The sequence below is a fragment of the Radiomyces spectabilis genome, assembly GCF_025331425.1.
Source record: "Radiomyces spectabilis strain NRRL 2753 chromosome Unknown BYT42scaffold_3, whole genome shotgun sequence".
Lineage (NCBI taxonomy): Eukaryota > Fungi > Mucoromycota > Mucoromycetes > Mucorales > Radiomycetaceae > Radiomyces > Radiomyces spectabilis.
In genome coordinates this window covers 902597-929763 of record NW_026251928.1, presented here as the reverse complement: position 1 = coordinate 929763, position 27167 = coordinate 902597, and the positions used below count along the sequence as shown (strand labels likewise).

General features: G+C 45.0%; 8 protein-coding genes across 8 annotated transcripts; 2 read left to right on the top strand and 6 right to left on the bottom strand.

Moving 5' to 3' along the window:
• Nucleotides 1–186: 186 nt before the first annotated feature.
• BYT42DRAFT_611350 (uncharacterized protein) lies at nt 187–2670 on the top strand (the record flags this gene model as incomplete). Its single annotated transcript, XM_051571492.1, has 3 exons — nt 187–218; nt 363–1597; nt 1664–2670. 3 exons carry the CDS (start codon nt 187–189, stop codon nt 2668–2670), a joined length of 2274 nt encoding a protein of 757 aa, XP_051426096.1.
• Nucleotides 2671–2851: 181 nt separating this feature from the next.
• BYT42DRAFT_491419 (P-loop containing nucleoside triphosphate hydrolase protein) lies at nt 2852–5876 on the bottom strand (the record flags this gene model as incomplete). The annotated part of the gene is made up of 10 exons (XM_051564073.1): nt 2852–3075; nt 3154–3284; nt 3367–3522; nt 3605–4044; nt 4120–4319; nt 4387–4551; nt 4627–4763; nt 4833–5089; nt 5151–5465; nt 5529–5876. The coding sequence occupies 10 exons, from the start codon at nt 5874–5876 to the stop codon at nt 2852–2854; spliced, it is 2373 nt and encodes a 790-aa protein (XP_051426095.1).
• A 1854-nt stretch (nt 5877–7730) lies between these two features.
• BYT42DRAFT_543615 (uncharacterized protein) lies at nt 7731–15502 on the top strand (the record flags this gene model as incomplete). Its single annotated transcript, XM_051565703.1, has 3 exons — nt 7731–14944; nt 15029–15039; nt 15108–15502. 3 exons carry the CDS (start codon nt 7731–7733, stop codon nt 15500–15502), a joined length of 7620 nt encoding a protein of 2539 aa, XP_051426094.1.
• A 183-nt stretch (nt 15503–15685) lies between these two features.
• BYT42DRAFT_229294 (uncharacterized protein) lies at nt 15686–17561 on the bottom strand. The gene is made up of 5 exons (XM_051562612.1): nt 17489–17561; nt 17356–17427; nt 17185–17291; nt 16239–17132; nt 15686–16168 (listed from the first exon to the last, which is right to left on the bottom strand). The coding sequence occupies exons 2-5, from the start codon at nt 17387–17389 to the stop codon at nt 15869–15871; spliced, it is 1335 nt and encodes a 444-aa protein (XP_051426093.1). The 5' UTR covers nt 17390–17427; nt 17489–17561; the 3' UTR covers nt 15686–15868.
• Nucleotides 17412–19085, bottom strand: BYT42DRAFT_229251 (uncharacterized protein). Its single transcript, XM_051562611.1, has 8 exons — nt 19057–19085; nt 18640–18963; nt 18232–18582; nt 18044–18174; nt 17906–17980; nt 17710–17847; nt 17489–17663; nt 17412–17427 (listed from the first exon to the last, which is right to left on the bottom strand). Coding segments are annotated over exons 2-7 (882 nt in total). The 5' UTR covers nt 18826–18963; nt 19057–19085; the 3' UTR covers nt 17412–17427; nt 17489–17662.
• Nucleotides 18842–20862, bottom strand: BYT42DRAFT_559569 (uncharacterized protein). The gene is made up of 3 exons (XM_051567135.1): nt 20673–20862; nt 20219–20482; nt 18842–20145 (listed from the first exon to the last, which is right to left on the bottom strand). The coding sequence occupies exons 1-3, from the start codon at nt 20746–20748 to the stop codon at nt 19253–19255; spliced, it is 1233 nt and encodes a 410-aa protein (XP_051426091.1). The 5' UTR covers nt 20749–20862; the 3' UTR covers nt 18842–19252.
• Nucleotides 20863–21471: 609 nt separating this feature from the next.
• Nucleotides 21472–21675, bottom strand: BYT42DRAFT_559567 (uncharacterized protein; the record flags this gene model as incomplete). Its single annotated transcript, XM_051567134.1, has 1 exon — nt 21472–21675. The coding sequence occupies exon 1, from the start codon at nt 21629–21631 to the stop codon at nt 21473–21475; it is 159 nt and encodes a 52-aa protein (XP_051426090.1). The 5' UTR covers nt 21632–21675.
• A 1865-nt stretch (nt 21676–23540) lies between these two features.
• On the bottom strand, nt 23541–25612 carry BYT42DRAFT_491059 (beta-trefoil DNA-binding domain-containing protein; the record flags this gene model as incomplete). The annotated part of the gene is made up of 3 exons (XM_051564047.1): nt 23541–24871; nt 24964–25394; nt 25497–25612. The coding sequence occupies 3 exons, from the start codon at nt 25610–25612 to the stop codon at nt 23541–23543; spliced, it is 1878 nt and encodes a 625-aa protein (XP_051426089.1).
• Between the last annotated feature and the right edge of the window lie 1555 nt (nt 25613–27167).

The window sequence follows — 27167 nt, the reverse complement described above, 5'->3', positions numbered from 1 at the left end:
CCGTCGCCCGGTCTCCGGACTTTCACCGGAGCTGCATTCCTCCCGAAAACGCAATAAAATCGTCACAATTTTCTACGTCACCTTTCACCAGTTCAACATTCCCGCGTTTGAATTTGGTGCTCAGGTGCTTCATTTTTTTTCCAATTGTTCTTTTCCTAGTCTGTTGTTTGCTTTTGGTGGGACCTCATGATCGGGCATTCTTCACCAAAAATTCAAAAGTACGTGTCTATTTTGTTGCTCAGTAGGATTATATTGTTTAGATTGGCAATGGGAAACGACATTGTTTGCTTTTTCATCAGCTATTCACGTCTTTTTCAAAAAAAAAAAAAGTGAAGCTGCCTTATTTAAACTGTGCCTTGTAGGAGACCATCTGTTCTTTCATCGCTCGATAACAGAAGCGACGTGCTTGAACAACGAAAACAGCTATTGACCAAGTCCAATGGCGTTCGTTCTTCAGAAGCTGAGAAGCGACATGGGTTGCCGGTCGCCAAGTTGGAGGCTAGAACCACGACGGTTCCGGACCCTTTTGGCGTCAGCGAAAATACTTCTCCGACAAGGACTGAATCCCCCCTAAGAAACTCGTTAAAAAATGAACCGGTCACGGTGTCTCAGAATGACATAAACAAGTTATCATTTATCCAGCAATCGTTCAAGGCCTCACCACAACATGATCGCTTGGAGCCGGTGAGCCAACGTCCTACCGTCGGTGGAAAATGCCCTAGCAGCGTGAAAACGAGCCCCGGCAAGGCTGCACGGAAACGAATGTCATCTGAGCAACTGAGAATGCTCAGCCGCCGAATTGATCCAGCTCAGCCGTTGGCATCTCCGCATCAATCACCTACGAAACCTGCGTTACCCCCGCGTCTCAAACCATCCCACAAACGTTCCAAACACCGTATGGGCGGTGAGAAATTCATGGAAAAATGTCTCAATCAACACGACCGTTCGAAGCGATCCCCATCGACTACGCAAAATTCAGTCTCTCTTTACAGAACATGCATCAACGTATGGCCTGGTATACCAACCCTTGGCGACTTTAGTCACGAGAATATCCGCAACCTCAGCGAACTCCTGAAAGTACGCCTGTCGCAAGCCAAATTTAAAGCCCTCGCGTCACTCGAGAACAAGGGTCTTTCACCCAGCAACGAATTATGTTCTTATTTGGATGCCGATGACTGGTACTGGCCAACGAAGCAAGTCCATTCCACTATCAAGCTTTCCACGAAACGCCACCAAGGAGTGAGCACCATGACCACTGTCGGCAACGGCAAGAATCTTTTCGTTGATACCCGTAGCCGACCCGATCACTTTGCTTGCCATGGCAAGAAAAAGTTTTTGCCCAAATTATCTATGAGCAATCACCGTCTTTCGCAACTCGACCGTCATGATCGTCATGTGACATCCAACATCGACCATTTCCACAAACACACTGTTTCAGGCAAAACGGTCTCAACCTCATCCCCATCGCCTCTCGATACTGGTAAAGAATCAAAACGAAAAACGAAAACAAAACGATCATTGTCCACAGCACATACGCCGTTATCAAAGAAACAAAAAGCTGAAATTGGTGCTCTTTCTCCCATCTTATTTGATAATGGTAAATATCTTGATTGCCCAAACTAGGTTTCTTGGAAACGAAAAATTGACGTCGATTTATTGATAGGTAACAAATATTTCGTCTGCGCACCCTGCGAAAAACGGTATAAAACTCGAAATGGTCTGGCATATCATTTGGAGCGATGCAAACATCGACTTCCAGAAACCGAAGTTGATGAAAACGCTATCGACTGTATATGTTCTGAATCCACACGCAATACAGGGATGATGATACAATGCGATGCATGTCGAACATGGTTACATCTCAAGTGTGTCGGCTTGACGGAAGATTCTCTGGAAGATACTTACCAATGTCCCCGATGCGAGGATGCCCCCTACGTGTATCGCAACGGCAAGAAGATTAAAAAATCCGACGTGGATCATGTTAAACAAAAGAGCAAAGAGCTCATGCGCACCTTGATGGAAGCACGTGAATCTACCTCCAGTACAACCACAGAATCTCCGGTCGATATATTCAACCAAGATAACGATATGACTCCCATTGAACAAGCGGAAAACGGAGAACAAAACGATCAAGATGATGACGATCACGACGACGAAAATGACGATGAGAATGACGACGAAAACGATGAAAACGACGAAACCGACGAAGTCCAGACGTTGGGTTCCATTGCCGTCGCCAGCCCATCTGAAACTCCTGTGAAGAATGACGACGCCCAGTTTTCCGCAAATGATCTTCCGCAGCAACAAGTGTGGGACGATTTCTCGTTTGCACTTGCACTGGCTGATGAACATCAGTCGACTCAATCATGGAGTAAGCCCAGCACTCAGGAAGAAACCGCGTACGAAAATCCAATGTCCAACATATCGTGGAGTGTGGGAGATGTGAATCTTTTACCTCCATCTCTTTTGTTTTCCGAATCGACGTTCAGCAGCGCAATAGACGATGACATGTCGGCTCTGCCTTCAGACATCGCACCCCTTCCAATGGAAGGTGATTCAATCCTGTCCGATATCACCCCTTTCACCTCTTTTGCCGCCGACTCGAACGCTGATCCATTATGGTTTGAATTCGCCAACTTTGAGGACGATTATATGTGCGAAACTCAATAACCACGCTTAATTACTGTGTAACATCAGCATAACATCTTTCTCTACCATATTTTTATGTAAGCGAACAAAAACCAAATTTGCTTTCTAAGAGATAAAACATGAGATCACATTCAGGATGATCTTCCTGAATATGCCGTATTCTCATTAATAAAGAGAATAAGAATCTATGTAAACATGCCAGTTATTGGAAGATGGTCTCTTCGTGCTTCTTCTTGGACTTGACAGCACCGGGCTTGGCTTGGGCCGCTTCGTGATGAGCCAACTCGTTTGGTACTTTGGATAGCGGTGATTTCATCAGCATTTGCTTCAGATCGTACATCACATCGGTATCGTTATTGCTCAAGAAGGTGATAGCCACACCGGATTGGCCAGCACGACCGGTACGACCGATACGATGGGTATAATCTACAAAAGGAAAATAAAATCAATGTTAGACGGCTGATTTAATTGAGCATCGTGGTGATAGTTTTTTTTTAGAAGTACCTTCAATGTTCTTTGCCATGTCGTAATTGATGACCAGAGAAACGTTCTTCACATCAATACCACGACCGGCCACATCGGTAGCCACAAGTACTTCGGCTGTGCCACTCTTAAGTTGGGCAAGGGCCGACTCTCTATTGAATGACAAAGAAAGAAAAGATCGGATAAATAAATAAGGCGATTACCTTGGTGAAGCATGCAAAATGTATAACATACCTTTGTTCCTGCGATTTGCCACCATGGAGTGTAACTGCATGCTGACCCATTTTGTTGAGGGACTTGGCAAGAATATCCACTCCTTTCTTTTGATTGACAAAAATGATAACAGGAGGAGCATATTGACCGGAGTTGAGGATTTCAAGGAGACGGTTCCTATGATAAAAAAGTAAAAAAGAAAGAAAAGGTAATCAGTAAAGTGTTGATTTTAAGGAGCCAATCGCATGAGTCCGCTTACTTCTTTCGTCCTTCGTCACTGATCATTTCGACACGTTGTTCAACGGTTTCAACCGCTTGACCAGCTGTACCAATGGTGACCACGGCAGGACGACGAAGATACTTCTTGGCAAGGCGTTCGACAGCTGGCGGCATGGTAGCAGAAAACATGGTGGTTTGACGATACTTCTTGCCATTGGAAGAGGTCTCGGTCATGGCTTTGCTATTTTCCGCTTCCTCGCCCTCGGGTTTCTTATTGGATACCGGAAGCGCGTCCAGGATGGTATTGACATCGGCTTCGAAACCCATATCGATCATACGATCTGCTTCATCCATGACAACGTAAGTACACTGATTCAATACAAGGATACGACGATCTAAACAATCCGTGAGACGACCAGGTGTAGCAATGATGATTTCTGCACCATTTCGAAGATTAAACGATTGCTCCTCAATGGCATGCTATAAAAAACAGAGAGAGATATTTAAGTTAGCCACCTTTCCATATGGATCATACTTAGTGAGAAAATCACTTACACCACCGACAATAGACACACAGTTGTAGCCCATCGGGGCCGCAAATTTGATAGTTTCGGCTTCGATCTGCTGCGCCAGTTCACGGGTTGGCGCCAAAATGAGGGCATACGGACCATCTGTCATGTTTTCCTCCGTCATTTTGGGAAGTTCTGAAATGAAGGCCAACATGGGAATGACAAACGACGCCGTTTTACCGGAACCTAAGAAAAAAAAAAGGATGAACGCGTCAGTTTCTGGCGTTTCCATGTCTGACTTCTCATGTCTTACCTGTTTCTGCGATACCAATGATATCGCGATTTTGAATACCAATAGGAATGGCTTGTCGTTGAATAGGCGTGGGTTCCTTGTAACCGACCTTTGCGATGATCTCCAGCAGCCTGGTCGGAAGACCGGACTCGTCCCAGCCACGAATAGGATGAGGGATATTGCCACCTAAACAAGAAAATACATCGAATCAGTATCTTGGTTTTTTTTCCCGTCATTGATGGGAGAGTTTCATCTCGTTACCTTTTGTCGAAATATTGAAATCTTCCTTGAAGATACGCCAGTCTCTTTCGGTCATGTGAGTCAATGGCTTTTCGGTCCAGTGACGATCGTCCCAACGAATACGAGCTTCTCGCTTTTTGTCGAGCTCGATTAGTTCTCTGATATTAAAGATAAGTTAGTTAGTCATACTGCGCTTTATATTTCCGGTGGGGGCAAACTCCACTTACGCCGCTCTTCTCATTTCTTCATCGGTTCTTCGTTCCTTCAATAGGGAGTTATAGAATTCTGACTGCTGCTTCTTTTGTTCCTTGATATCGATACCGCCAATATGACCACGACCAAACATTTGCGCATTGTGGCGATTGGCGTACAAAGGGTTGAAATCGTACGATGTATCTTCTCCTGCATCCCAATCAAACACGAATTTACGCTCATTCATGCGGCGAATCTTTCGTTTTTTGCGTTCACCGCCAAAGTAACGTTCCTATACACAGCAACCATCAGTTTCTCATGTCCTCCAAGATCACTATATTTCGCCAACGTACTCTAATGGCTTGCTTCTCTTTCTCGGTCAATTCAGTTTCGGGGTTCTCTGTATCGGCGGTGCTTTCTCTTTCTCTGTCTTTTCTCTTTTCCGATCGTGAATCGTATCGTCCTGAGCGTCGATCTCTTTCGCGATCGCGTTCATAGCGTAAAGATTGACGCTGCTCTTGCAATTTTCGATACTCATCTTCTGCCTTTAAATCAAAGTTTTCTCTGGCTCGTCGTTCTTCTTCCTGGCGTCGTCGCTGTTCTTCCACTTCCTTTTGTCGTTTTTCGATCGCTAGTTTCGCACGCTCTTCTTTGGTCAAAAATTTCGGCTAACATATGATAATATGAGTTTGACACATGTCGAGCGAAAATGACGAATCAAGTGAACCTACCCTGACGGCTTCTCTCTCTTTTTGTTCTTTCTGAGCTATTAACTCTTCAATGGAGATGGGTATTTTCTTCTTTGGCGGCGATTCCGGCTCACCCATTTTCTCATCTTTGGGTTCCTCTACAGCCAAGGAACGTCTGCGTTCTCTGTCGGAGCGATCCCTTTCATCACGGCGATCGTCGTCTCGACGTCGATCATACCGATGTTCGCCTCGATTCGACCGGTCATAATCGTCCCGTCGACTGTATCGATCATTTTGATAGCGATCTCGCGAATCCGAGCGATCATTGTATCGGCTTGAACTGTAGTCGTTGGAAGTATGGCGTCTCACTGGCGAACGAGAATAAGACATGCTAAAACGTACAGTGGAAAGGGTCTAAAAGAGCGCAGTTCAGCCAAATTCGCTTCCCAAAGAGAAAAACTAAGAAAGCGCTGGCGGAATACCAAATTCCGTCCAATTACGTCACGGAACCTGCAAATCACGTGATGCCCTCAAGTAGAGGATATGGCACTCTTCTGTTACGCTGTGCAACTTGCCGCTTCATGGCGACTGTCACATCATTATGAGCTTTATGTCTGTGGAGAATACTTATATGATCCTGCAGAAAATGCGTTGCGGCGTTTTTTTAGACATTGATGATTCTGGTTCATCGCATATGATAAGGGGTCCCTGCCGCATATTTTGGCTGCAATAAGCGCTGCAAGGAATCTTGCCTAATCCCAAAGTTTGTCGAAAACAAAAAAAGTTCACGACTATTTATATCATATGATTTTCACGGTCAGATGATAAGGAAGCTCATGAAGGAAGTGAAAGCTATTGTTGTATAATCATTATAAGCGCGCGTGTTTTTCTGACACTTGATTTTGTCTATCCCTCATGCTGAAACGGTAAAAAAGCGGTTGTGGCACACGCCATGTCGTGCCATTTTCCATTGCAGGGATTGCACTGTGTCACAAACTTTTTTTGGTACGTGGACGACCCTTTTTCTTTCCCTTGGCAGGAACGTGCTTCTCCTTGTGTCGCAGCGATCCTCATCACTGTTGCTGGCGAATCTCGCCTTCACCGTTCTATGCACCGTCGCCTGACATCGTCATTAAATCTTCTGATTCTTCCTTGATGATGCCTAATTTCGCCGGGGCTTCCGTTGCCACGCGATCGGCGACCGATGAAGGCTCGTCTCAGCCCTCGATCATACAGTCGACTGGTCCCACCCTAGGACAACGTACGACGATAAATAGTGGGGTACCCATTCACAGCAATATCGCGTTGAATCCATTCCATGGCCGACTCCGACTATTTCACAAGCATGTACTGACTCGATGGGTTAACGGTCAATTAAGCTCAATAAATGAATCGATCCACGATATCCAAAAAGACTTTGGAAATGGAGGATATCTTGTAAAGCTGTTGTGCATAGTCTCGAAACAAACGACTGCGGGACTGAAGATTGACAACTCGTCTCTGTCAGCAACCCAAAATGTCGCCAGTGTTTTGGAATCACTTCATTCGCAAATCGATCCCACCATGCTTCCTGACATTCAAGGAGATGCGGTACTTGATGACGATGCGCTTGTTTCCTTACTATCGGCTATTGTCCACGTATATCAACTACAACCAATACTTGAAGAAAATAAAGAAAAGTCTATGTCTGTAAGTGTCACAGGAACATTATAAGCTCGCCATGGTCGCTCAATTATTTCATGGCATTAGACAATGGTACATCCTCTTACACACCTGACCTCTCACGAACACTCTACGCTGACAATGGAGGAACCGGTGTCTCCTCTCCCCGACGCAGCTGTAAAACAAAATTCACAGGCAGTCTTTTTCAGCAGGCACGCTCACTATCCAACCAATGATATTCGATCGGCCTTATTATGCTGGATCCATGCACAGCTTGATGAATACAGCGAAACCGATCTTCTGGATACCATTGACAATTTCGCAGAAGCGTCCATTTTGGGACTAATGCTTTGTCTGCTTATTCATCGACAAGACCCTGATTTTATGCCGGATTTACTGTCGGACATTCGTCAGCTCGATTTAAATTCCAAGGCATCACAGTCAAAGCTTCTTTCTACGGCGTTCGATAACGCGATGAAACATATGGGAATTCCACAACTGCTCGACGTGAACGACGTACTTGATACAGACATCGCGATGGAAACAGATATCATACTTTATGTGAGCGAATACTACAAAACAATGTCTCAGCTGCAACGAAATGAAACAACCGAGGTAAAGACCGCCAAAGCCGCTAAGCGACGAGCTGAGATCGCCCGCATCGCTTCCAAGCACAGATCAGGAAACAGCCATCCAGCAAAGGCGGAGTCTCATCAAGCGTTATTGTACGACAAGCCAGTCCCAGTTTCGAATGGCTCGATCGGCCAAGGCGAGCCTGGATTCAACCTGTCACATATACTAAAGGCGATGCATGACGAACTCGACATTGTGGAACGGCTCCTGAGTGACACAAGTGAACCGATGACCGACGAACTTATTCAAAGCCTGCAAAAACGAATAAACGTTGTTGCAGGGACTATCGAAGGGATGAAAGACGAATCCAAAGGGTTGCTTGAAATTAGTACTATGACAGAGGAAACGCTTGCATTATCGACGGCTCAGCTGGTCAAGGTGGAAGAACGGTGTCACATTGTTGAACAGTGGGTACAACAGGTGCGAGCTTATTTTTCCACGAATGAGCGCGCCAGAAGCGAGATACAGGAACATCTAGCGGTATTGGCTCAGAGGGAGATTGCCCAGCCTGTGGATCCATTTATACCCGATGTGGTCATGCCTGATAAGGAGATACAAACGATGAGCGAAGAACATGACCGCTTGAAGCAAGTCATTGAAGCATTCGATACGAAAACAAGACCTTCCCTAGAATCATATGTACTTAGCTTCGCCAACATCGAAAAGGAACGCAACCTAAATCCGCACGATCTAGCGACTGTCCAAATCACGCTAACGACACTGGGATTGTTGGAGAAATTGACACAACAGTTGCAACGACGAACTTTGGTGATGGACTTGCTAATGCTACGTGTTCGCTGGGAAAGCAAATTCAACCGAAGTGTGAGATGGATTGCAGTCACCGATAGGGAAATTGATGACTTTATTGCCAGTAAAGCGCGCTGGTCGGAAAACAACGAGGATTACCATGGAAGCATAGTAAACACGAATCGTGAATACCGCGGGGCCATTGAAGAAGTGCTCAACATCCTTGTGGCTATCGAAAAGAAGGTGTGGGATTTCGATTCTGGTGGATACTCGGAAGTGTTGGATCGCTACCATGAGATCGAACAAAAAAGTCAGTCAAGCTTGCCCAACCATCTCGAAGTACGGCAAAAGGGATTTGAAAAAGCTTTCGAGGACCTGATCAAAAGAAGTATTCTCAGCCGAAAAGTCGTGGAGCAACATCTTTCCATGATTGATGCAGTGCTGCAATTTCGAAAATTGAGAGACGAAGGCGAAGCATTACGTCAGTTGATGCTTGAAGACCCCGAAAGTTATTCTTGGTTAAAAGGTGAAGACGAATTTGCCGAACTCATCCAGCTGTTCAAAAACAATTCCGCGTACCTTGTCACGAACATTACTTCCAAGATCCCTTATCCTGACCCACCGTCCATGTCCACGGCAATGGGAAGTGATGATGCTCAAGCAGTACAAACCACCAATGAATCGATCCGTAGTACTATTAGCGGCTACAGCATGACCCTTGCTCTAATTGCTGATGGATTAGACCAGCTGCTCCTTTCACGTAAAAGCGTTCAAATGCTGCAAAACCGCGCTATGCATGCCCATGACGCATTAAATCGAGTCATTGGTTGGATGACGGGTCGTTTGCAACTGCTGGAACAGTGCGAGTTGCCGTTGTTTCGGTTGGATATGCACGATATTACCGAGGAAGATATTTCGCGTATGGAAAAAGAACGTGATAACATTAGTGATCGGTTACAACAGTTGGAACAGGAAGACTTGACAAAGTTATTGCAGGATGTCCGTGCCTTGGAATTGGATGTGGATGCTTTGAACGCAGTCAGTATCGACCGAAGCACCTTGATTAATCAAGTGGAAACGCTTGAGAAAACGCATTCCACATTGCATGAAAGGTTAGCCCAACGAGGCCTCGAGCTGGAAGCATTACGAAATCGGTTATCGTGGGAATCGCAATGGCTGAAAGCGCACCAATGGATCCTCTTGAACGCTCGCAAACTATGGGACTTTAACGCGAAGAAAGCACGTTTCAGTCCTTCTCGGGATGATACAGAGAGTCCTTCCTATGATGGCGATCATGAGATTCGCCAAATTGCGCAAACCTTGCAAGATCGCGTCAATGAAATTCAGGCCAAGTATATCGAACCGTTGTCCATAGCATACGACAGCCTAACGAAGAGCTACCAAGCATTTGCTGATAATCCTGAAGCCAAAGCGTCGTGCGAACAGATCCAAGCCAAGGAATCGCTTTTGCTTCAAAAGTACAGTGAACTACAGCAACTGTCAGGGCATACCTCGGAATTATTGACGCATCGGTTCATGGTCATTGAGTTTCTGCTCAGAGTACACGATGCTCAACATGAAGGGGAGAAAATCAAGGATACTATTCTCAAGATGATGAGACGCATTATGGAACATAACCAACAACGTTGTACGGAGCGTGTGAAGCAGTTTAAGGACACCATTACGAAGATCTGGGATGATTGCGGCAAAGAACTGGTTTATCCAACCTTCCATAGCCAAGTATTACAATCATCGGTCGTGTCTATCCGAGATACCAACGACGGTCTTGCATTAGTGCAGCAACAGATGGCGGAATTAATGGACCGTAAAATGGGCACTTTGCGGAAGCTGGAACAATCCATGGAAGAGCTTATAGAAGCATATGATGAAGCCGACAAGATGAAATCGCTGGCGCACCAATACGACGTTGAAGTCTCCAAATTACGCCGCTGGATTGACGAGCAGATTACCGTCTTGAAAAGCCAGCACGTTGACGTTGCGGAAGAAGCATTTCAGCACATCTCTGAACAGTACGTTCGAGAGCTTCAGCAGGAACGGTCGCAATTGGTATCCAAGGTGCAAGACTTTGAAAATTCGGAGCTGCAGCTGCTGCACGACCAAGTTGCCCAGTTCTTGGAATCGTCGATGCAAAAACAGCCCACGTTAATTGTGGATACCACGACAGCCACCAGAAGCTTGAAAGATCTGTTGGAACAGTTCCAGCACTTGAAAACAGGCCTGAACTATCAAGCCATCACCCTTGAAGCTGCACTCAAACGACTAGCTTGGCAAGAAAAGTTGCGACGTGGAACTGAAAGGCTGGAATCGATGAGCCAGCAATTGCGGGATTTCACAGCGAAAAAGAACAAATGGAGCTTGCCAGAAGATTTATCGACGGAACATATGCTCCAGCTGGAAAAAGAACTGAACAACCTTATTGCGCAAAAAACTGACTTCATCTTGGTTATGATGCCGGAAATTCAAAAATGTTACGAGGATTTTATTGAATACTTTCCTCGTCTTGCTCGTCCAATAGCCACGCCAGATCACATTGAGGCCAATATGGAAGCGCTAGAACGTATGTCCAACCGTTTCCAAGAGAATATCAGTTCAAAAATTACCGAGCTGAATCTGTTCAAGCAATGCATACGTTGGATTGAAGCCGTGGGTCGAACGGTCGAGTTTCTTACCAAGCAAGAAAGCCTTCTTGAAGCGTTTGTGAATCACAAGGCACGCTGGTGTCCAAAAACCGTTTTGCAGGACAATGATGAAGAAGAACTTCGCATTGAGTGGGCCAAGTTCAAGCAAGCATTTGACGAACAGGGTGCGGTCGCTGGCCAGCTCAAGCAGCAATTTGAGGAATTGCGAGCTACGGCAAATGAATGCAACAGCAACATTGTTGGGGACATGCTTTCCAAGAAATGGCAAGATATGGCGGGCGCTGAAAATAAAGTTGATCACTATTTGATCTTCTCCAACGAGATCGTCACCCAACGCTGTCTCATTGCTGCATTCATATTCCGAAGCACTCAGTTGGAACAGTCGGCTGAGGTAATCCACGAAGAATTTCTCGCAAGTCAACAAGATACAGACAGCCATGTGGACCGCTTGGATCGCTTTAAACGCGGGGTGGATGATGTTCGCGACCACCTGGCTAGCAGTATTCCGTATCCTGTACGATCGTTGGAATATGCATCAGCAGAACATCAACTCAAAGACGAAACTGCCAACGCCATTATCAAAGACACTATTGAGATACGTAATACACGTTTGCAAGACCGCTTGTCCTCGTTACAACTGATCTTGGCATCCAAGCAGCATATATCCCGTCAACGCATGATGCTCCGCAGTTATGTAACGCAATTGGAAGCATGCCAAACCTGGATTACTGTCCGTCGAAGCATGGTGGAAGACAATAAGCACATTCAAGCGACGGAATCTATGGAAGTAGGAGAGCTCAGAGAAGCTTTGAGTGTCATTATCAGTATTCAGCAAGCCATGTCCGCGACCGACAACGTATTTACATCGCTCATGTCAGCTTACCGAAAGTGCGAACTTGCCTTCCAAGAACCTGTGAATAATGAATTTGTCTCAACCGACGATGAAGTATCCAAGGAGAACTTCGATACGCTGTTACCTGAACAGAATCGTTTGGAAAAAGCGTGGTATCAACTGTCCGATGATGTTACTTACATCAGCGAAGGAATGGCCAATTTGCTATTGACCAAGGAAATGGAGCATGATGTTCGTATGATGCTCGACCGACTTCAGCAACTTCGGGGCGAGATGGAAGCGCAGCAAGTCTCATCCGTTTCCGATACCATCATCACGATGTGGCAGAACCAAGTTGATGCGATTGACACGAACGAGTATCAGGTTATTTATCAACAATGGTCCAGCAAAAAAAATACTCTGAAAGACGAACTTGCGCAAACCACGGAAAAGAAACTTCATGAAGCTGAGAAGCTTATCGGCGAAATTCGAAGCAAAATGTCTCTGCTCCTCAATGGAATGACTCTCCATCGGTTGCAAACCGATTATTCTCACACGATGGGGGCTCTTATGGATAGTATGACAGAGATGACCACGCGTATCCGAGATTCCAAGCAAACATACAAAGCAGTTCCCAGCTCTTCGAAAGACGACCGTACCCTGCAGTATCAAGCCCTTTCTTCACTTCTCAAGGAATCGAAAAAAACGATGAACGAAGGAAGTGACAGATACCATGACTTGTGTGCTTTATACACTTCGATCCAAGAGCTTGCAAAGAACGAAAGCACTCATTTGTTGCACGAGAAAACGAAAAAAGCATGGAAAGATTTCCAAGACGAAGCAACCGAGTTTGTGATGTTTGTCAGTCGCACTTCAAAATGGATGGATTCTTACGATCAATTGGATACGGTATACACGGATATTTCCTCGTGCTGTGACCGCCTTGACCATATGGAGATTGATGACTTGGATGCTGCAACGAGTATCTTGGCCGAATGCAAGAAAAGTATCAAAGATAATGAGCTTCTGTTGGAAGAGTTGGATGAGCAAGTCGATGCATCCGACATGGATAATATTCCGCAGTTTCACGAAAGGCGCGTGGTTGTTGCTGGGCAATTGGATAGTCTCCGTGCTTTGTTTGCGAAGAACAATGATACACTGGAGTCGGCACAAAAGAAGCAATCTGTTTTGAAAGCTATTGACCGCTTACATCAGAAATGTCAAGATCAACTACGTAACAGCGAACATTTGCCGGTGGCGGAAAAGGAAGCTTTGAATGGAGATACTCAGACGATCTTTTCGGCTATTCAGTTGTATAAAGACACGTTGAGAACCATTCAAAACGGCTACCATGAATGCAAAATCGAATTTGAAACGTTCATCAATAAGGAAATGGAATACATTACGCAGAAGGGAGCGATGTCGGTCGAAGAAGCTTCCGAAATCCAACGTCCACTTGAAGTCGGTCTTACTATGCTCAGCGGCGCACTCATCGTGGAAGAAGGTTGTTTGAAGCATTTGAAATCGGTTCATATGCTGGTACAAAAGGCAGATGCGGTTACAGACATCAGCGTGAGATTCAAGCGAGTTGCAAGCCATGTGCAAGACATCGAAGCAGACTATTCGGAAATTGACTTTGGCTCGGCCGACATCGACCGCCACTGTGAAGCCATTGAAGAACTCGTGGCTGACTATAATACGTTTAGTCATGAATTCAAACAACAATTAGCAACCAATGCTTTCTCCAAGAGCCGGACTGCCGCTGTACGCAATACGGTGACGAAGAAGGACGAAGAGGTTCATCACCAGTGGTCGGAAATCGAGGGTTTTGCAGCATCTGTTCGAGCTTCCCTCAAAGAACATGAACGACATCGCGACTTTGTGAGCAAACTCAACGAAACGAAGCGCTATGTGGACAACCTAAGACAACGAGTTCGTTCGTTACATCTCACTAGCAAAGAAGCTCCGATGGAAGATCAAGACCTGCAAGAGATTCTATATGAAATGGACACTACTCTGAAAACGAAGATAGAAGCCATTGATCAATTGCATGGTGTCTCTATAGACAAAACCGGACGCTTCAGAGACACGAAAATTCAGTTGATCGCAGCTGTGGAACAGGTCCAAGAGATGCTACGTTCCAAGCAAAATCAAGCTTCTGAACAAGAAAATATTACCGAGTTGACGACCATGATGGACCGATTGGAAGAAGAAATAGCCCACGTCGTTGTGGCTATTGAAAATGCCGCACCTCAGCACGCCCGTATCGTCAACAACAAGTTCAATAAGGCCGACTTGCAGAGCATCCTCAAGACACTGGTTACTACGTACAAAACGCACGCGGCAAAAATTGGAGAGACGATCAAGGAGATCAAAAACTATGTTCAAGCGCAAGAGCTCCACGACCATCCGAATATAACGGAACCGCTCAATAAATTGATTGCCAAATGGACCAAGACCCAGTCATCAGCCTCTATGCGAGAAAAAGAATTGCAGACATGTATCAATCAGCTTGATCACGAATTTTTTACGAAGCTCGCTGTAGCCAAGTCTACCGTTCGGGATCGTCAAGAAGCCAATGTACAGCAAGGCTCTTCCTATTTGCGGTTGGATCATTCAACCAATGATAAAAAGTGGCCAGCTGTGTCTCATGCCAGGGTGAGCCAAGCTACTTTTCCAAAAGAGCCATTACATACAACAGCCTACCCTCGCGTTCCTGTTCTTGCCGAGTCCAAAAGCGAGCTTGATAGAGAAGTGGGTCGCATTGTCAATGACAGTCCTTACCGCGTCAAAGTGAAAAATGTTCCAGGCGAAGTTGGTAAATACTGGTTTGGCGACGAAAATCCGCGTTTGGTCTATTGCCGTATTTTGTCCAGTCAATTGGTCATGGTCCGTGTAGGAGGGGGTTGGGTAGAATTGTCAAAGTAAGTTAAAAGTTCATCGCGAACGCTCGAGAATTCCATGCTGACGTTTTCCTGTTTCCAAAACGAACTTTGATTCATTTTCAGGTTTTTGAGAGGTGAGTAAAACGGACATGAAATTCAAAATGCCCGCAAAACGAGATATTGATTAGTTGGTTATCGATAGATCACGGCTTGAACGAAGGGATAGTCTCTCCACGAACGAACGAAGAAGCATCTACAGGGTCACTGAATGAAACACCACGTTTTAAAGAAGCCTACATGTCTGTTGTACGAAGCGTATCTCCATCTGGAAGAGTGGTTCTCCGCGGCGGTGGAGCGAGCTCGGACAATGGAAGCAACGGCAGCACGGGGTTGACTCCTACACGCTCATCAAGTAAATCGTCCGGTTCCAGATCAAGATCGCCTATTCCATGTGGTTATGTGGATGGCGATAAATATATCCGTATCGACGAAGCCGGTAACCAAGTTGTTATCAAAATGACAAAGGCAGCCGACGACGCCAAAACTCCTACTATATCAAGAAAGCGAACAAGAGAAAAACTGAACAAAGCAAGCTAGCGTTCTTTGACTACACTACGCTATGATACACATGAAATAGGCACTTAACTCCTGCTCAATTGCCCCATGTTCACTCTTCACTCACTCTTTTCATTCATGCATCCACCTTCTGTATCAATATCTTTCCTTACACATTATCCTATCGTCTACAAGTACAGCATTCTAAAGACAAAGCATCAAATAATGTACTGCATCATCAAACTACCAATAGCTTCAATGGCAGCAGGAAAATAAATACTCTCATTAAACTGTTTGCATAGCATCACGACCAGTTCATCAATGCAAATAGCGTCACATCTTGAATAACCAACAGTGCGAAATTATGAAAATTTCTAAATTGAAGTGATACTATACAGATTGTATTCGCTATAGGTCCAGTTCATCGAATAGATCGGCCGTACTCAATCCCTTCAACTTTTCATTGCTTGCACTCGGTGACTCATCGTCTGAATCTGAAGAAAAGTTATTGTCCAAACGCTCGATATTTGTGGTATCATGAACAGCCGTCGGTCCGGCATTCTTGTTGTCTTGTTTCTTTGGCTCTTCTGGACTTTCCCTGGTGGGTGTCGGGATTATATACTCAGTAAAACTGTCGCCCAACCCATCATCTGTTTCGGCATCACTGTCTGGCGCTAGGATGACTGACGACGGCTCATCCTCCACAGTCTGTGTCGCATCATTAGCAAACCACCACAAAACTTTAAAAAATCACGGGGACAATGCGCCCTTTGCTTACATTCGTCGCGGGCTTCGCCTCTTTCTCTGTTATCGATTCTTTGGATGAGATAGTCGGCAAATCTTCAGTCACCTTCGATCGCTTCGGGCGTTTCTTAGCAACAGGAATGTCCTCATCGTCATCGGAGCGATCGCATCGTTCTGTATCGGTTGCCTTCTGGGATCTTCCGGTCTTTCGTGCTCTTTTGGGTCTTTTTTCCTCGGGCTCAGATTGCTCTGCGTTGATTGTCTTTGGGGATTTTTCGGTCTTCCGTGATTTTTTGGGTTTTTTCTCCTCGGCTTCTCCTTGTGATGCCCATGGTAGCGCCCGTCGAGCACTTCGACTGGATGGGCTCGCCGTCGCTTCCTCTGAAAGGCTAGCTTCCTGAGGTGTAGTCTTTGTAGCTGCTGTGGATGGACTGCTGAGCATATAACTTTGTGAGACCGAACTCGAAGCTTCCGAGGTATCAGGAACAAAAGCTGTAGGATCCTGCATCAATTGTAGCAACAACGCAACGCAGTGTTTGCAACGACCATTCCGTCCGACAGGGCAAGAGCAGTGCCCCTGATCAATTTGTGTCTCGTCCACACTGGAAGACTTGCGGAGCGTCATGTTGATGATGTACGGTGCGGTAGCGGTGCCCTTTGCGTGAGCCGCTAATTTGATACTATTACGAACGCTGTCTGTGAAGCGCAATTGCATCAACGTATCCAAGATCTTTTCACCACGTGTATAAGCTCCTGCATTGTTGATGTACCGCTTAATCATTTCATTGTTCAGATTCTCGGCATATTGTTTGATGGAGTCATCTTCTTCAGTCACTGCTTTTGAAACGACAGATTTTGCAGGGTTATTAATCTCCTCCTGGTCTTCTATTTTCATTCGCTGTATCCATTGGCTAAAAATAGATGGTTTCTAAACACGACAATTAATTATCATAAATCATGGTAACATGAAAATAACTTACCGACGCGATCACGCTATGCTCCCCCACATCCTGCAGAGTTTCTCTTCTCACCAAGCTGTCACCGTCGGGCATCAGCAGAGGCACTGCAAAAGTTGTTTCCGGAACGGCTACACCGTCACTTTCAATTACGGTTAGCATGTGATAGGTGAACGCTATAGTTGAGTTACTTACTATAAGCGTTGCGGAGAAATGCATTGAGTCGCATCTAATGATCGTTGTCCTTGATCGGATAGAATTTTTAAACTGTGAATAAAAGATTCAGCGGAAAAGCCAGATATGATCCAGGTAAGTGTATATGGCTTACAAATTCTTCTTCCATTTGGTGCGGTCATGATTTGCTTCGCGATCTAAGCATATGATATGCATTGAAGATACAAGCTGCTTGGTGTCATTGTTCTTAAGACACTCCGCATCCTCTGTCCAGCCAGCAAAAACGGAGCGCGAAAGACACAAGTGATGCCGTTGCTGTAACCTACGATCTGGCGATGAGTTATGAGGAGCTGTGTATAACTAAACCATAATTACCAGGCCAACATTTCTTCTAAAGGCGCCATCGTCTCATGGCTATAATCAAGGCAATACAAGTAGATCGGAACTTCGGAGGCCAGGATTTGTATGTAAGCATGCAATTCCGAGCGATATTGTTCCAAGGTTTCTTTTTGCCTATCCTTTGTTGAGAAAATAATGCTTCACTCGACTATTATTAGATCACAGAACGTACTGTTGCTTTGATAGTCGCTGAAATTTCGGAATATGACCAAATAACGTACGTTCATCGATCATGAAGATAAGGGTACTATCGTAAATGAAGCGTCAGTGTCTATGTTGCCTGCGAAATCAGGTGCCTCATCAGCATTACTTGGCATTATCCAGCTGTATGGCAGCGTCGATCCATCCCTGAATAACATGCAAAAAAGCGGGTTGGAACAATAAGCCGTCTGCTAGTGAAAATGACGACACCATGCCATCATGAAGCTTGACAAACAGTGCCTATGCAACAGTCGATATAAGCAGGCTTCTCTCATATCCGTTTTGATTTTTCCGGACCTTTTTTGTGAATGCATGGTGAGATAAGATGAAGTTATCTGAGTAAGTGGAGCATTCCATCGGCCGCTGTAATTTTCCATGGATATCATTCACAGGTAACGGGGTCACGTAGGACGAGTCATAAGGTATGGCACATCGTCTGTGCCATAAAGCAACCGTGTCGTTGTTTGGACAAGCGGTTAAGAGACCCGTGGCCCAACCGTGCGTAACACTAGCTTGGATAGCCGTGGAAGGTATTATCAAGTTGCGCACTTTTAAGGTAGGACGACTCCTGTAGAGGAATCGTAGTAGATCCTGAGATTTGGTTTCTGGACATGGCTGCATAAAATGAAGTGCTACATGTCTATCGTTCTTGGCACTGAACGTGTTAGTGTAGGATACAAGGACACTAATATTGGGATCGCTTACAGAATCTAGCACTTTCAGAATATTACGTGCTAATGCTCGAGTGTGAATGGGCTCGTGGGACGAAGTGAGATCGTCGGGGCAATACAACGCGTGTGTTTTTACCAAATGCGTATGGTAGTAAAGAGCAGCTATGGCAGGTGTTGCTTGTAACCAAACAATGTGATAAGACGATAACTCTAACAGCATAATAGAGGAGTGAACTCTGCGTTACTGGAAAAAAAAAAAAAAGAATTTCTATTTTGGGAATTTGCCTCACCTGGTGTCCGCTGCTGTCCGGTGACGCTTGGCTTTCAAAAGAAAGAAAGAGAGTTCATTGTATGGACACTAATACGTGTTTTTTAACAGCGTTAATCAAGCTAACAATAGCTCATTACACTCAACACAGCTTAATTGCGCACAAGTAATTAGGAAAGCAACCTTTGGATCTCCAGGTTTTAGTATAGCCGTAAAAGCGTAGTATTGTGTAACATAGATAAATAAATCAATGATAATAGGAACATAGTGTACAATAGGACTATTCACATAGGAGAGTGCGCTGTTGAAAGCGCAAGAGGAAAGCAAGGACGCCTTTTCCGGACAGCGGGAGAGAAGACATTATTTACGATGTAATTGACTAAAAATAAGTATAGGGTTTTTCCGCGGAGGAGAGGGCGGGTGCGTGCCTTGTATTTCTGGATATTGATGCCATTTCCGAATTGCCAGACAGTGGTGATCGATGGAGATCGTAAATACCGTTCTCTGGGTTCAAAATGTCCTCGCACTCGTTATTATCATTTAGCAGGGTGATACGAGGTGGCATGGGGTGAGAGGAGGCCGGATTGGTTGCTCTTGCTGTAGATTCGACTCGGTGATTATTGATCATACTGCTGAAAGGGAGTTCGCGAGAGGATGCATGTTGCTTATGGGATGAAGGCGAGGATAGCGCCGCCTGAAAATCCAGCTCTCGGTGGTTGGGCGAACGCTGATGGGTCATGTCGGGGACCACCAATTGTTGGTTTCCATCCACTGCATACGAAGAGGCACGCATCTGCGATAGTGCTTGAGCAAGATAGTTGTATTTCGAAAGCCGTGCCCCGTTCAGGGTTGCTTCACTTTCGCGGGTGGTATTGTATCGCTTAATATTGTACATTCTATCCAATGCTGCGGTCGTGTTTCGAGATGGATTCGTGGGGGTATAGTTGTGCGATCCAAAGGCCGCTTCGGGAGTGGTAAACGAGTAAGTACTGTGGCGTTGGCTCACGGAAAGAGATGAACTGTTGCCTTTGCTGCCTGTGTCGCTGAATACCATCGAGGGGGTGATGCCTCGTCCACGCTCAAATTTTGGTTTGCGCCGCCGCAAGTAGATGAGCAATACAATCACTGATATAAGAAGGACTCCACCCACCGATCCTCCGACAATAGCACCCAGCTGCCTTTTGCTCAATCCACTCGGAAGTTTATCATTCGAAACATGGGTGGACGTGGAGACGGGTGCCCCAGTTTCCATCACAGTGGGACTTGTGCATGCTATTCAAACAGGGTATATTGTCAGCTTATTCTTATGTCTTGTATGTAAATCCATAGCTCATCTTTTTCATACTTTGACAATCAGAGGTTGAAGTTGCGAAAGAACGGCTATCAGTTGTTGTAGGCGTTGTTGAGCCAAACAGGTCCGAAAAGTTGAGATCATCAAGATCAGTGCTTTTGCCAGTAGCCGTGAGATGATATACAGAGCCGGAAACAATGTGCATTGATGCCGAAGAAGAAGAAGAAGAAGAAGAAGGAGAAGGAGAAGGGGACGGAGAAGTAGATAAGGAAGTGGAAGATGAAGCGATGGATGCGACTGAGGAACTGGATATGGGTGCTTTTTTCCATGCTAAAGCAAAATACCAAAATAGTGAATCAGAACATTATCGTTGACTATGCTGCAAATTAATGAACATACCGAAAAAACAATAAAGGAAAAAGCAGAAAGTTTGGACGGTAAAGCCATGTCTCCAAAAATGAGTAAATAATTTTTTTATGATCAATTGTAGTTTTCCCAGCGCTCTTACCTGCTACTACCGGAGCCGCATAGACCGTGGCCAGCAAAGTGCCTAAGAAAGTGGACACATAGTGCATACTCGCCATTCGTTATACAGCAATGAGGGATTCACAGCGAAAAACCAAGAAAAAGAAAAGTAAAGGTGAAAAAGGTGGATCGATTACAATGGGAAAATGCCCAATAATATGTGATGATTGTTGTGCAACATTAGTCGAGACAAGGTTTTGACACAATCCAGGGAGCACACAAAACTATCCTGGACATTTAAAGCTCAGCGTAATGAATGCAATTTGCCCATCACAGAGCCAAGAACTTCCTTTTGTTTAATGCTTTTGCGAACTCCAGACTTCAACAAAAGGCATTTCAGACAATAGATCGGACATTGTCCCGCGTGAAGATAATTAAATTCATGAGATGCTACTCAAGTATACATAGAGTATTATATTTCATGATTGACATTACGGTTTGCGACGTAATATTTACCAATTCTGCTGACGCACGCTAAATCTCAGTGTTTTAAGCGAAGGAGCGTCAACCTCGTTGAGAAAATAAGCAAAATAATCGATTAATGCAAAAAAAAAAAAAAAAAAAAAGGTTTTCAAATGATGCTTTCATGCCGAAGTAAAAATGCTTTCTTTAGTAAATTGATAAGTCGAAGCATATCAATAAAAAAATGAGTTGCAAGTAATGGTAGTGTCTTTGAAGCGATGAGGTAATGTGCAATATTTCTATTGGCAAGAATTGGTTTGCATACTCTTAAAACTCCCTTCGAAAGACTTGCTGATGTTTCTTTTGCGATAGGCCAGATTATTACATCGGTTTTTGAAGTCGAGAAGGGGATTGACAAGGCCTCGCAAAATGCTGCCCAAAATGACATTTAACATTGTTGATGTAAGCTGTATGGATCTGCTTTGCTTGATATAATGCGATTTGCTGAGCGTTACTTAGACTTGGTGGCATGAACAACATAAAAATGACAACGATCCAAAGTATGAATTCGAAGCACTCGCGATATATTTTAGTTGCTTCTTGTGTTTTTGTCATTTTATAAAAGGAACGACCATAAAAAAAAGCTTTCTTGGACGTAAGCATAAACTTCAAGCGCATCGTCTTCTGTCTGACAAATAAAATGTATCTCGCGGATAAAAGAAAAAGTGGCTTTTCCTGTGGACAAGAGCTACGAGTTCCTGCACCGGTTGCAAGAACTCTTCGCGCCAGCCAACGCTTTGATGGATGTTGTACAAGGAAACCTTTTTCAAAGAACTGTAGGTACAGATATCAAAATAAAAAGAAATGAACAAAGGTTGGATTATTAATTAAAGATATTTTTCCTTAACAAGCCGCACACCCGCTGCGCAATGGATGCCACCTGCTACTGGACGTCACCCCCTTACATGAGTGACATTCGTCAGACAAAAAGCCTAACGCAATACGGCATAACCTGGGCGAGACTCTTGATGGAACTTCGGTATATTAATGTCAATACTCTGGCATACCATGAAACACTTGTAATGAACAAAGCAGCACTTATTGACCCCCTCCGTTCTGTCCCGCCCAAGGTTATGATAGATCTACAAAAATGTGTGGGAATGTTGGGTATTAAAAAATGAGTTAGTAAGCTCTTTGACTGATTCAAATGTCGTCAAGATATTTTACCTTTGTTATTCGATGCAGCAGATATCGAGAGCTTCCCGACCGAAAAAAAAGAAACGTTACAAATATAAAAAAAAAGTAAAACAATGGGTTCGTCTGTAAAAACCCCCTAAAAACCCTGTGGGAAGGAAAAGACTGCAAGAAGACTATAATTAAAATACAAATATACATTCTACAAACTACAAACTACAAACTACAAAATAAAATGGTCGGGAAGAAATATCGAAGGCGATAGCACGGGCAGCAATCCAAAGAAGGGGAACCTGAGGAGGACGCGTAAGCGTTACCGATGAAAAGAGAGTCACACCAACGACGATGCCCTTTGACGACAAAACCTGGATTGGCCACATTTGGTGCGCGAACGAAGTAGAAAGATTTAGAGGGATAGATGGCTTGACAGGCGAAAAGAAAACGGGAGAGAAAACCAAAAAGTAAAGAAGAATAGAGAAAAATGACAGGTAAAAGTGTTTCTTGTAAGAACGGTTAGTCACATCACACAAAAGGTACCTTTTTGATATTTACAGAAATCGACTTGACCGGTTACAGATACACGCGGGATAAACCATAGTCTGGATGATGGATGCGGGTGAAGATGCAATAATAGTGAGGGCTTTTCAGGCAAACGGAAAAAGAAAGAAAACCAAAAAAAATTGGGGACAAAATATAATGATTTCCCATGGATGAAACAATAGTCACCTTATGAGCTACACAGATCGAAGCATATTATGTAAGACGGCTCACATATTACTGACAAAAGTCAAATTAAATAATGCTACAGAAGAATGCCAGATTGACATTGACAATAGCCCTCTACAGAAAGCTCTCCCCTTCCATTGAACTTTTCCATAACCTCACATCCAACATCTTTGAATGAATAAATAACACCAAGCGAAAGTAGCTGCCAAATCCATATGATGAAAAGGAACACCATGTGGCTGTTTTTTAGCTCGCGGCGACTGGTTTTTAGTTTGCCGCCTCCATTGGGTTATCCTTTGGTAAAAAGGAAATTCTCCTGACACGATTCGTACAATATTACAGTAGCATGCATGATACATACTTTACTCTGAAGAAATATCCTCTACCTATGTACGACTAACAACAAGGTCGACTTTATTGATGCATATAGAACATGAGCTAGCACCGATAAAAACAGATTTTGACGACGATTAAAGTCTCATACTCGTGCTGTGCCCTTTTGTTTTAAATTATCGAGCTGATTGGATGATCAAACTGTCATACAGCCCTGAATTATGTGGAATAATTCGGTATTATATACAACGCCATCTCCTCGTACTAAAAGGATCGGCAATTTTCTGCAGCCGCTAATGGGATCAAAGAGTGTGATAGGGCTTGACATTAATGTTTCTGTATCTGGTACAATGCAACGGATGGATTGGGTGGACTTGTGCTCGGTGCGGGGTGCCCTCACATCGCCAAACCATACCGACAGATCCCGTGTCAAATGTTCGCCTGTCAGTAATAAAGAATTGTCGCCGCCAGCAGTCGACTCCACCACAGGGAAAGGGAAAATAGGGTAGGAAGGAGACGCATCGTCTCCGGAGAATGACATAAGACCATGCGCAGAATCATGAGGTGTTGGTGTCCAAAATGTGTACTGTGCCGAATCGGTTCCAACAATAGTCCACGTAGCCGCATCCGATACGTCTTCTGTCCAGCATGCACCGTCATGGCCACTTGGAGGACATCCACTAGCTATGCTTCCGCGACGGCCTTCCATTAAACTTCCTCGGCGCTTCGAAGGCTTAATGTCTGATTGTGAACTGGTTCTACGACGCTGTAACGATCCTTTGTTAGGGCCGGATAAAGTGTCCGGAGCGTTGCTGGCCAAGTCGTCACTGGTCCGCTGAAGGTCGGCAACGCGTCCGTTCATTGTACGACCTCCTAGCACTTTATGCATGCCCACTACGTCATTCAAGCACGCAAGGTACGCACTCGGTTTGGATGTCTTTGGTAAATGCGGTTCGGCTGTGCCTGCCGATGTTGCGTTTTCGTACTGCGCATGCTGATGATTGGCGCCCACCGACGCATCCTGTACTATTTGGAAGGCCACTTTGTGCAATTGTGATACAGGGTCTCCTATCGCTTCGTCGCCGTATTCGCCACCTGTCACACACGATAAATCGTTGACCTGGTTCCCTCCCAGGACAAGGCTGCCACGATCGACTTTTCGGATAATCATCACCGGGCTCACCAAACCCGTAGTAACACATTGCAGGACAACCGGCTGGTTATAGTGAACGGGGAGCGGCTGTTGCTGCGGGTTGGTTTGAAGAGCAATGGCAGGAGGAGGGAATGGCGCGTTTGAAAACTGTGGAGGTGGAGGGGAAGAGGTTTCTGGATTACGTGTCGGATCGACAACCCAAATGATAAACGGATCCCAGGATCCTGTACGAGCCACGAAACAGGTATTGTTTCCCGCTTTGATGGCCGACGGGTGCTGCTGTCCATTACTGGAAACACCCAGATATTTTGTCGAAACGGTTTGTGACCGAATGCGATTGAACAAGGAAATCGTCGTGCCGTGATGTATGCATACTAGAGAAAAAACAAGTGATGGGGGTGAGCTGACATTGATTCATTTACTGACATGGAAGACCCAAGAAAAAAGAGCCAAGAGGATGACGTACATTCCATATTTTTCACGCTTTGCCTTTTTTTACTTGGTTTGCTGATCACCTTGATGCCTCTGCTTGGCAAAATCCCGAGATACGACCCATCCCCCAGCTGCACGTTGACCAAGACCTCGACGCGCTTCCGCTTCTCATCGGCATCATTGATGTGCAAATGCTTGGAGACACATTTACCCGAGATCCCATCGCCTTCGCCAGATGAAATAAGCGGAGATGAATTGTCCACAATGGCACCTGAGGCTGTGTACCATTCAATATTACCACCATGGTGAATCGATTCGCCGGAAATCTGGATCGTCAGTTTAGGACCGCTCACCATTCGAGATGATGAATAATAATTTTTATGCGATGATGCGCCACCGGCTTCCGCAGATGAGGTCCACCAATGCGCCCCTTTGAGTATCGTTGTTGGTGGTGGGCAAAGGAATCTATTTCCCAAAAAGAAGAAAAAAAAATCAAGGAACGCCAAATTTTCAGAGATCAAATAAAATTCGGTTGGTCAGGTTTCGGTGCGTTGCCCACGATGTTACCTTTTCTCGGTTCCGTAACTTTTCTGTGCAACCTTGCTGGTAAGGATCGTGACCGATTTTTCACCAGCTCCTGTCATCAAGTACTGCTGTACTAATTGTTTTAGCGGGCCATCCATGTGGGTAGCATGTAAAGTGCGTGCAGTAGCCATGCTATTTGGGGTCACGCGCATGTTATCAGACAAATCGGCAATGATGGTGGAATGGTCGGTATCAGCGGATTTATTGAATGATTCATAGCCAACAGGCGTAACGGGAGGAGATGGTGAGGATGAGGAGTGGGAGGAAATACTGGTATGTGCTGGTGAGGTAGGCGTAGATGAGCGCTGTTTCGGAGAAGGTATGACCTTGCTTGTGCGTCGCATTTTTTTCGGCTTGGGCTGCATATTTTCAGGCATTTCCTGCTGCTGCTGCTGCTGCTGCTGCTGCTGCTGCTGCTGTTGTTGTTGTTGTGGTTGCTGATACTGATGTGCGTCGTGTTGTGTTTGTTGCTGCTGTTGATCGGGCATGAACCAATTAGTCATGGTTAACATATTGTCCGGTCCGTTTGAAATTGCTGACGGCGTCACGGTTTCCATATCCAGCATAAATTCTCTGTTTGCCAGCTGCAGAAACTCATTGGAGATGTTCTGAGAAAAGAGATTGATATTCATGCTGTTGCTGCTGCATGAGGAGGATGAGGCTGACGAAGGGGTCCCCAACATGTGGCAAGGATCCTGAGTGGAAGTGGTCTCATCCGATTGAAGTGTCTCTAGGAAACTGTTGGACTCGAACGAGGTGGTGATGGTTGATAAAGGGTAGGCTAATAATATATCAGGACGCAGTGACATGGCACGCCGGTGCAGGGGTCGCGACGATGTTTGCAGGGTATTTTCGCCACTGGCAGGAAAAGTAGGCATCCAATCCGAGCGAAAGGAGTGGTCGAGAAACTGTTGCATATTAGAATCCCACAACGGTGTCAGATCCATTTCTTGCTTGGATGTGTCAAAGGAATGGTAATTTAGTTCGCCTACGGCCACTGAATGACGTCTCGATGCAGATCCTCCTTCCGTTTCTTCGGACAATGAGGTCGACCCAGGATGCAGATCAAGGTTGGTCGGAAACAGCGAATCCAGATTAAAACCATCCATTGGAAAGATGTAATCGGAAGCCGTAGCCGTGGTAGCGGACGGAGAGCTCGGTAAAGAATTGACGAAATCCGACCAACTGCTAAACTCTTGCTGTTTTCTTTTCCGTGACATGGAAGGGTCGAGATGAAGTGAAGAAGTAACGGTCATGCAGAAATATATCGCCAGCGATTTTTTTGGAAAAGAATAAAAAAGAAAAACCGTATATCAAGAAAGGAGATGAAAGGGTAAATAGGATGAGCGAAGGAAAGGGATGAAGGATGACGCGGGTTGGGACATGTTGCACTTTTTTATCAAATACCAAAGCGTAACGCAAACCTGTTGTTTAGTGCGGATCTGGGTCAAACTAAAAAAAGCAAGCTTTGATTTCCCCCACATTTGTAGAACCAATCAACAACCAAATCACATACAGTTTAAACATCGTCGTTCATTTCGGCATTATCTCTCATTTACCTTATCTGCCAGCGGATGATGATAAAAGCGCAAATGAATCGAACCTCTCATGTTGTTCTCTTGACAAAACCAAAAATAATCTTGTCTATTTCTT

Bases quoted from the DNA above. Each gene is read 5' to 3' on its own strand.
- BYT42DRAFT_229294 (XM_051562612.1), bottom strand. From the start codon at position 17,389: ATGCGACTCAATGCATTTCTCCGCAACGCTTATA. The intron at 17,292-17,355 runs GTAAGTAACTCA...GTGACGGTGTAG, and splicing joins ATTTCTCCGCAACGCTTATA to CCGTTCCGGAAACAACTTTT. The intron at 16,169-16,238 runs GTAAGCAAAGGG...GATGCGACACAG, and splicing joins AGGCGAAGCCCGCGACGAAT to ACTGTGGAGGATGAGCCGTC.
- BYT42DRAFT_229251 (XM_051562611.1), bottom strand. From the start codon at position 18,825: ATGCTGTTAGAGTTATCGTCTTATCACATTGTTTGGTTACAAGCAACA. The intron at 18,583-18,639 runs GTAAGCGATCCC...TTCAGTGCCAAG, and splicing joins TTCTGAAAGTGCTAGATTCT to AACGATAGACATGTAGCACT. The intron at 17,848-17,905 runs GTACGTTCTGTG...AACAAAGGATAG, and splicing joins CAGCGACTATCAAAGCAACA to GCAAAAAGAAACCTTGGAAC.
- BYT42DRAFT_559569 (XM_051567135.1), bottom strand. From the start codon at position 20,748: ATGGCGAGTATGCACTATGTGTCCACTTTCTTAGGCACTTTGCTGGCC. The intron at 20,483-20,672 runs GTAAGAGCGCTG...CATGGAAAAAAG, and splicing joins TGCGGCTCCGGTAGTAGCAG to CACCCATATCCAGTTCCTCA. The intron at 20,146-20,218 runs GTATGAAAAAGA...CTGTTTGAATAG, and splicing joins TTCAACCTCTGATTGTCAAA to CATGCACAAGTCCCACTGTG.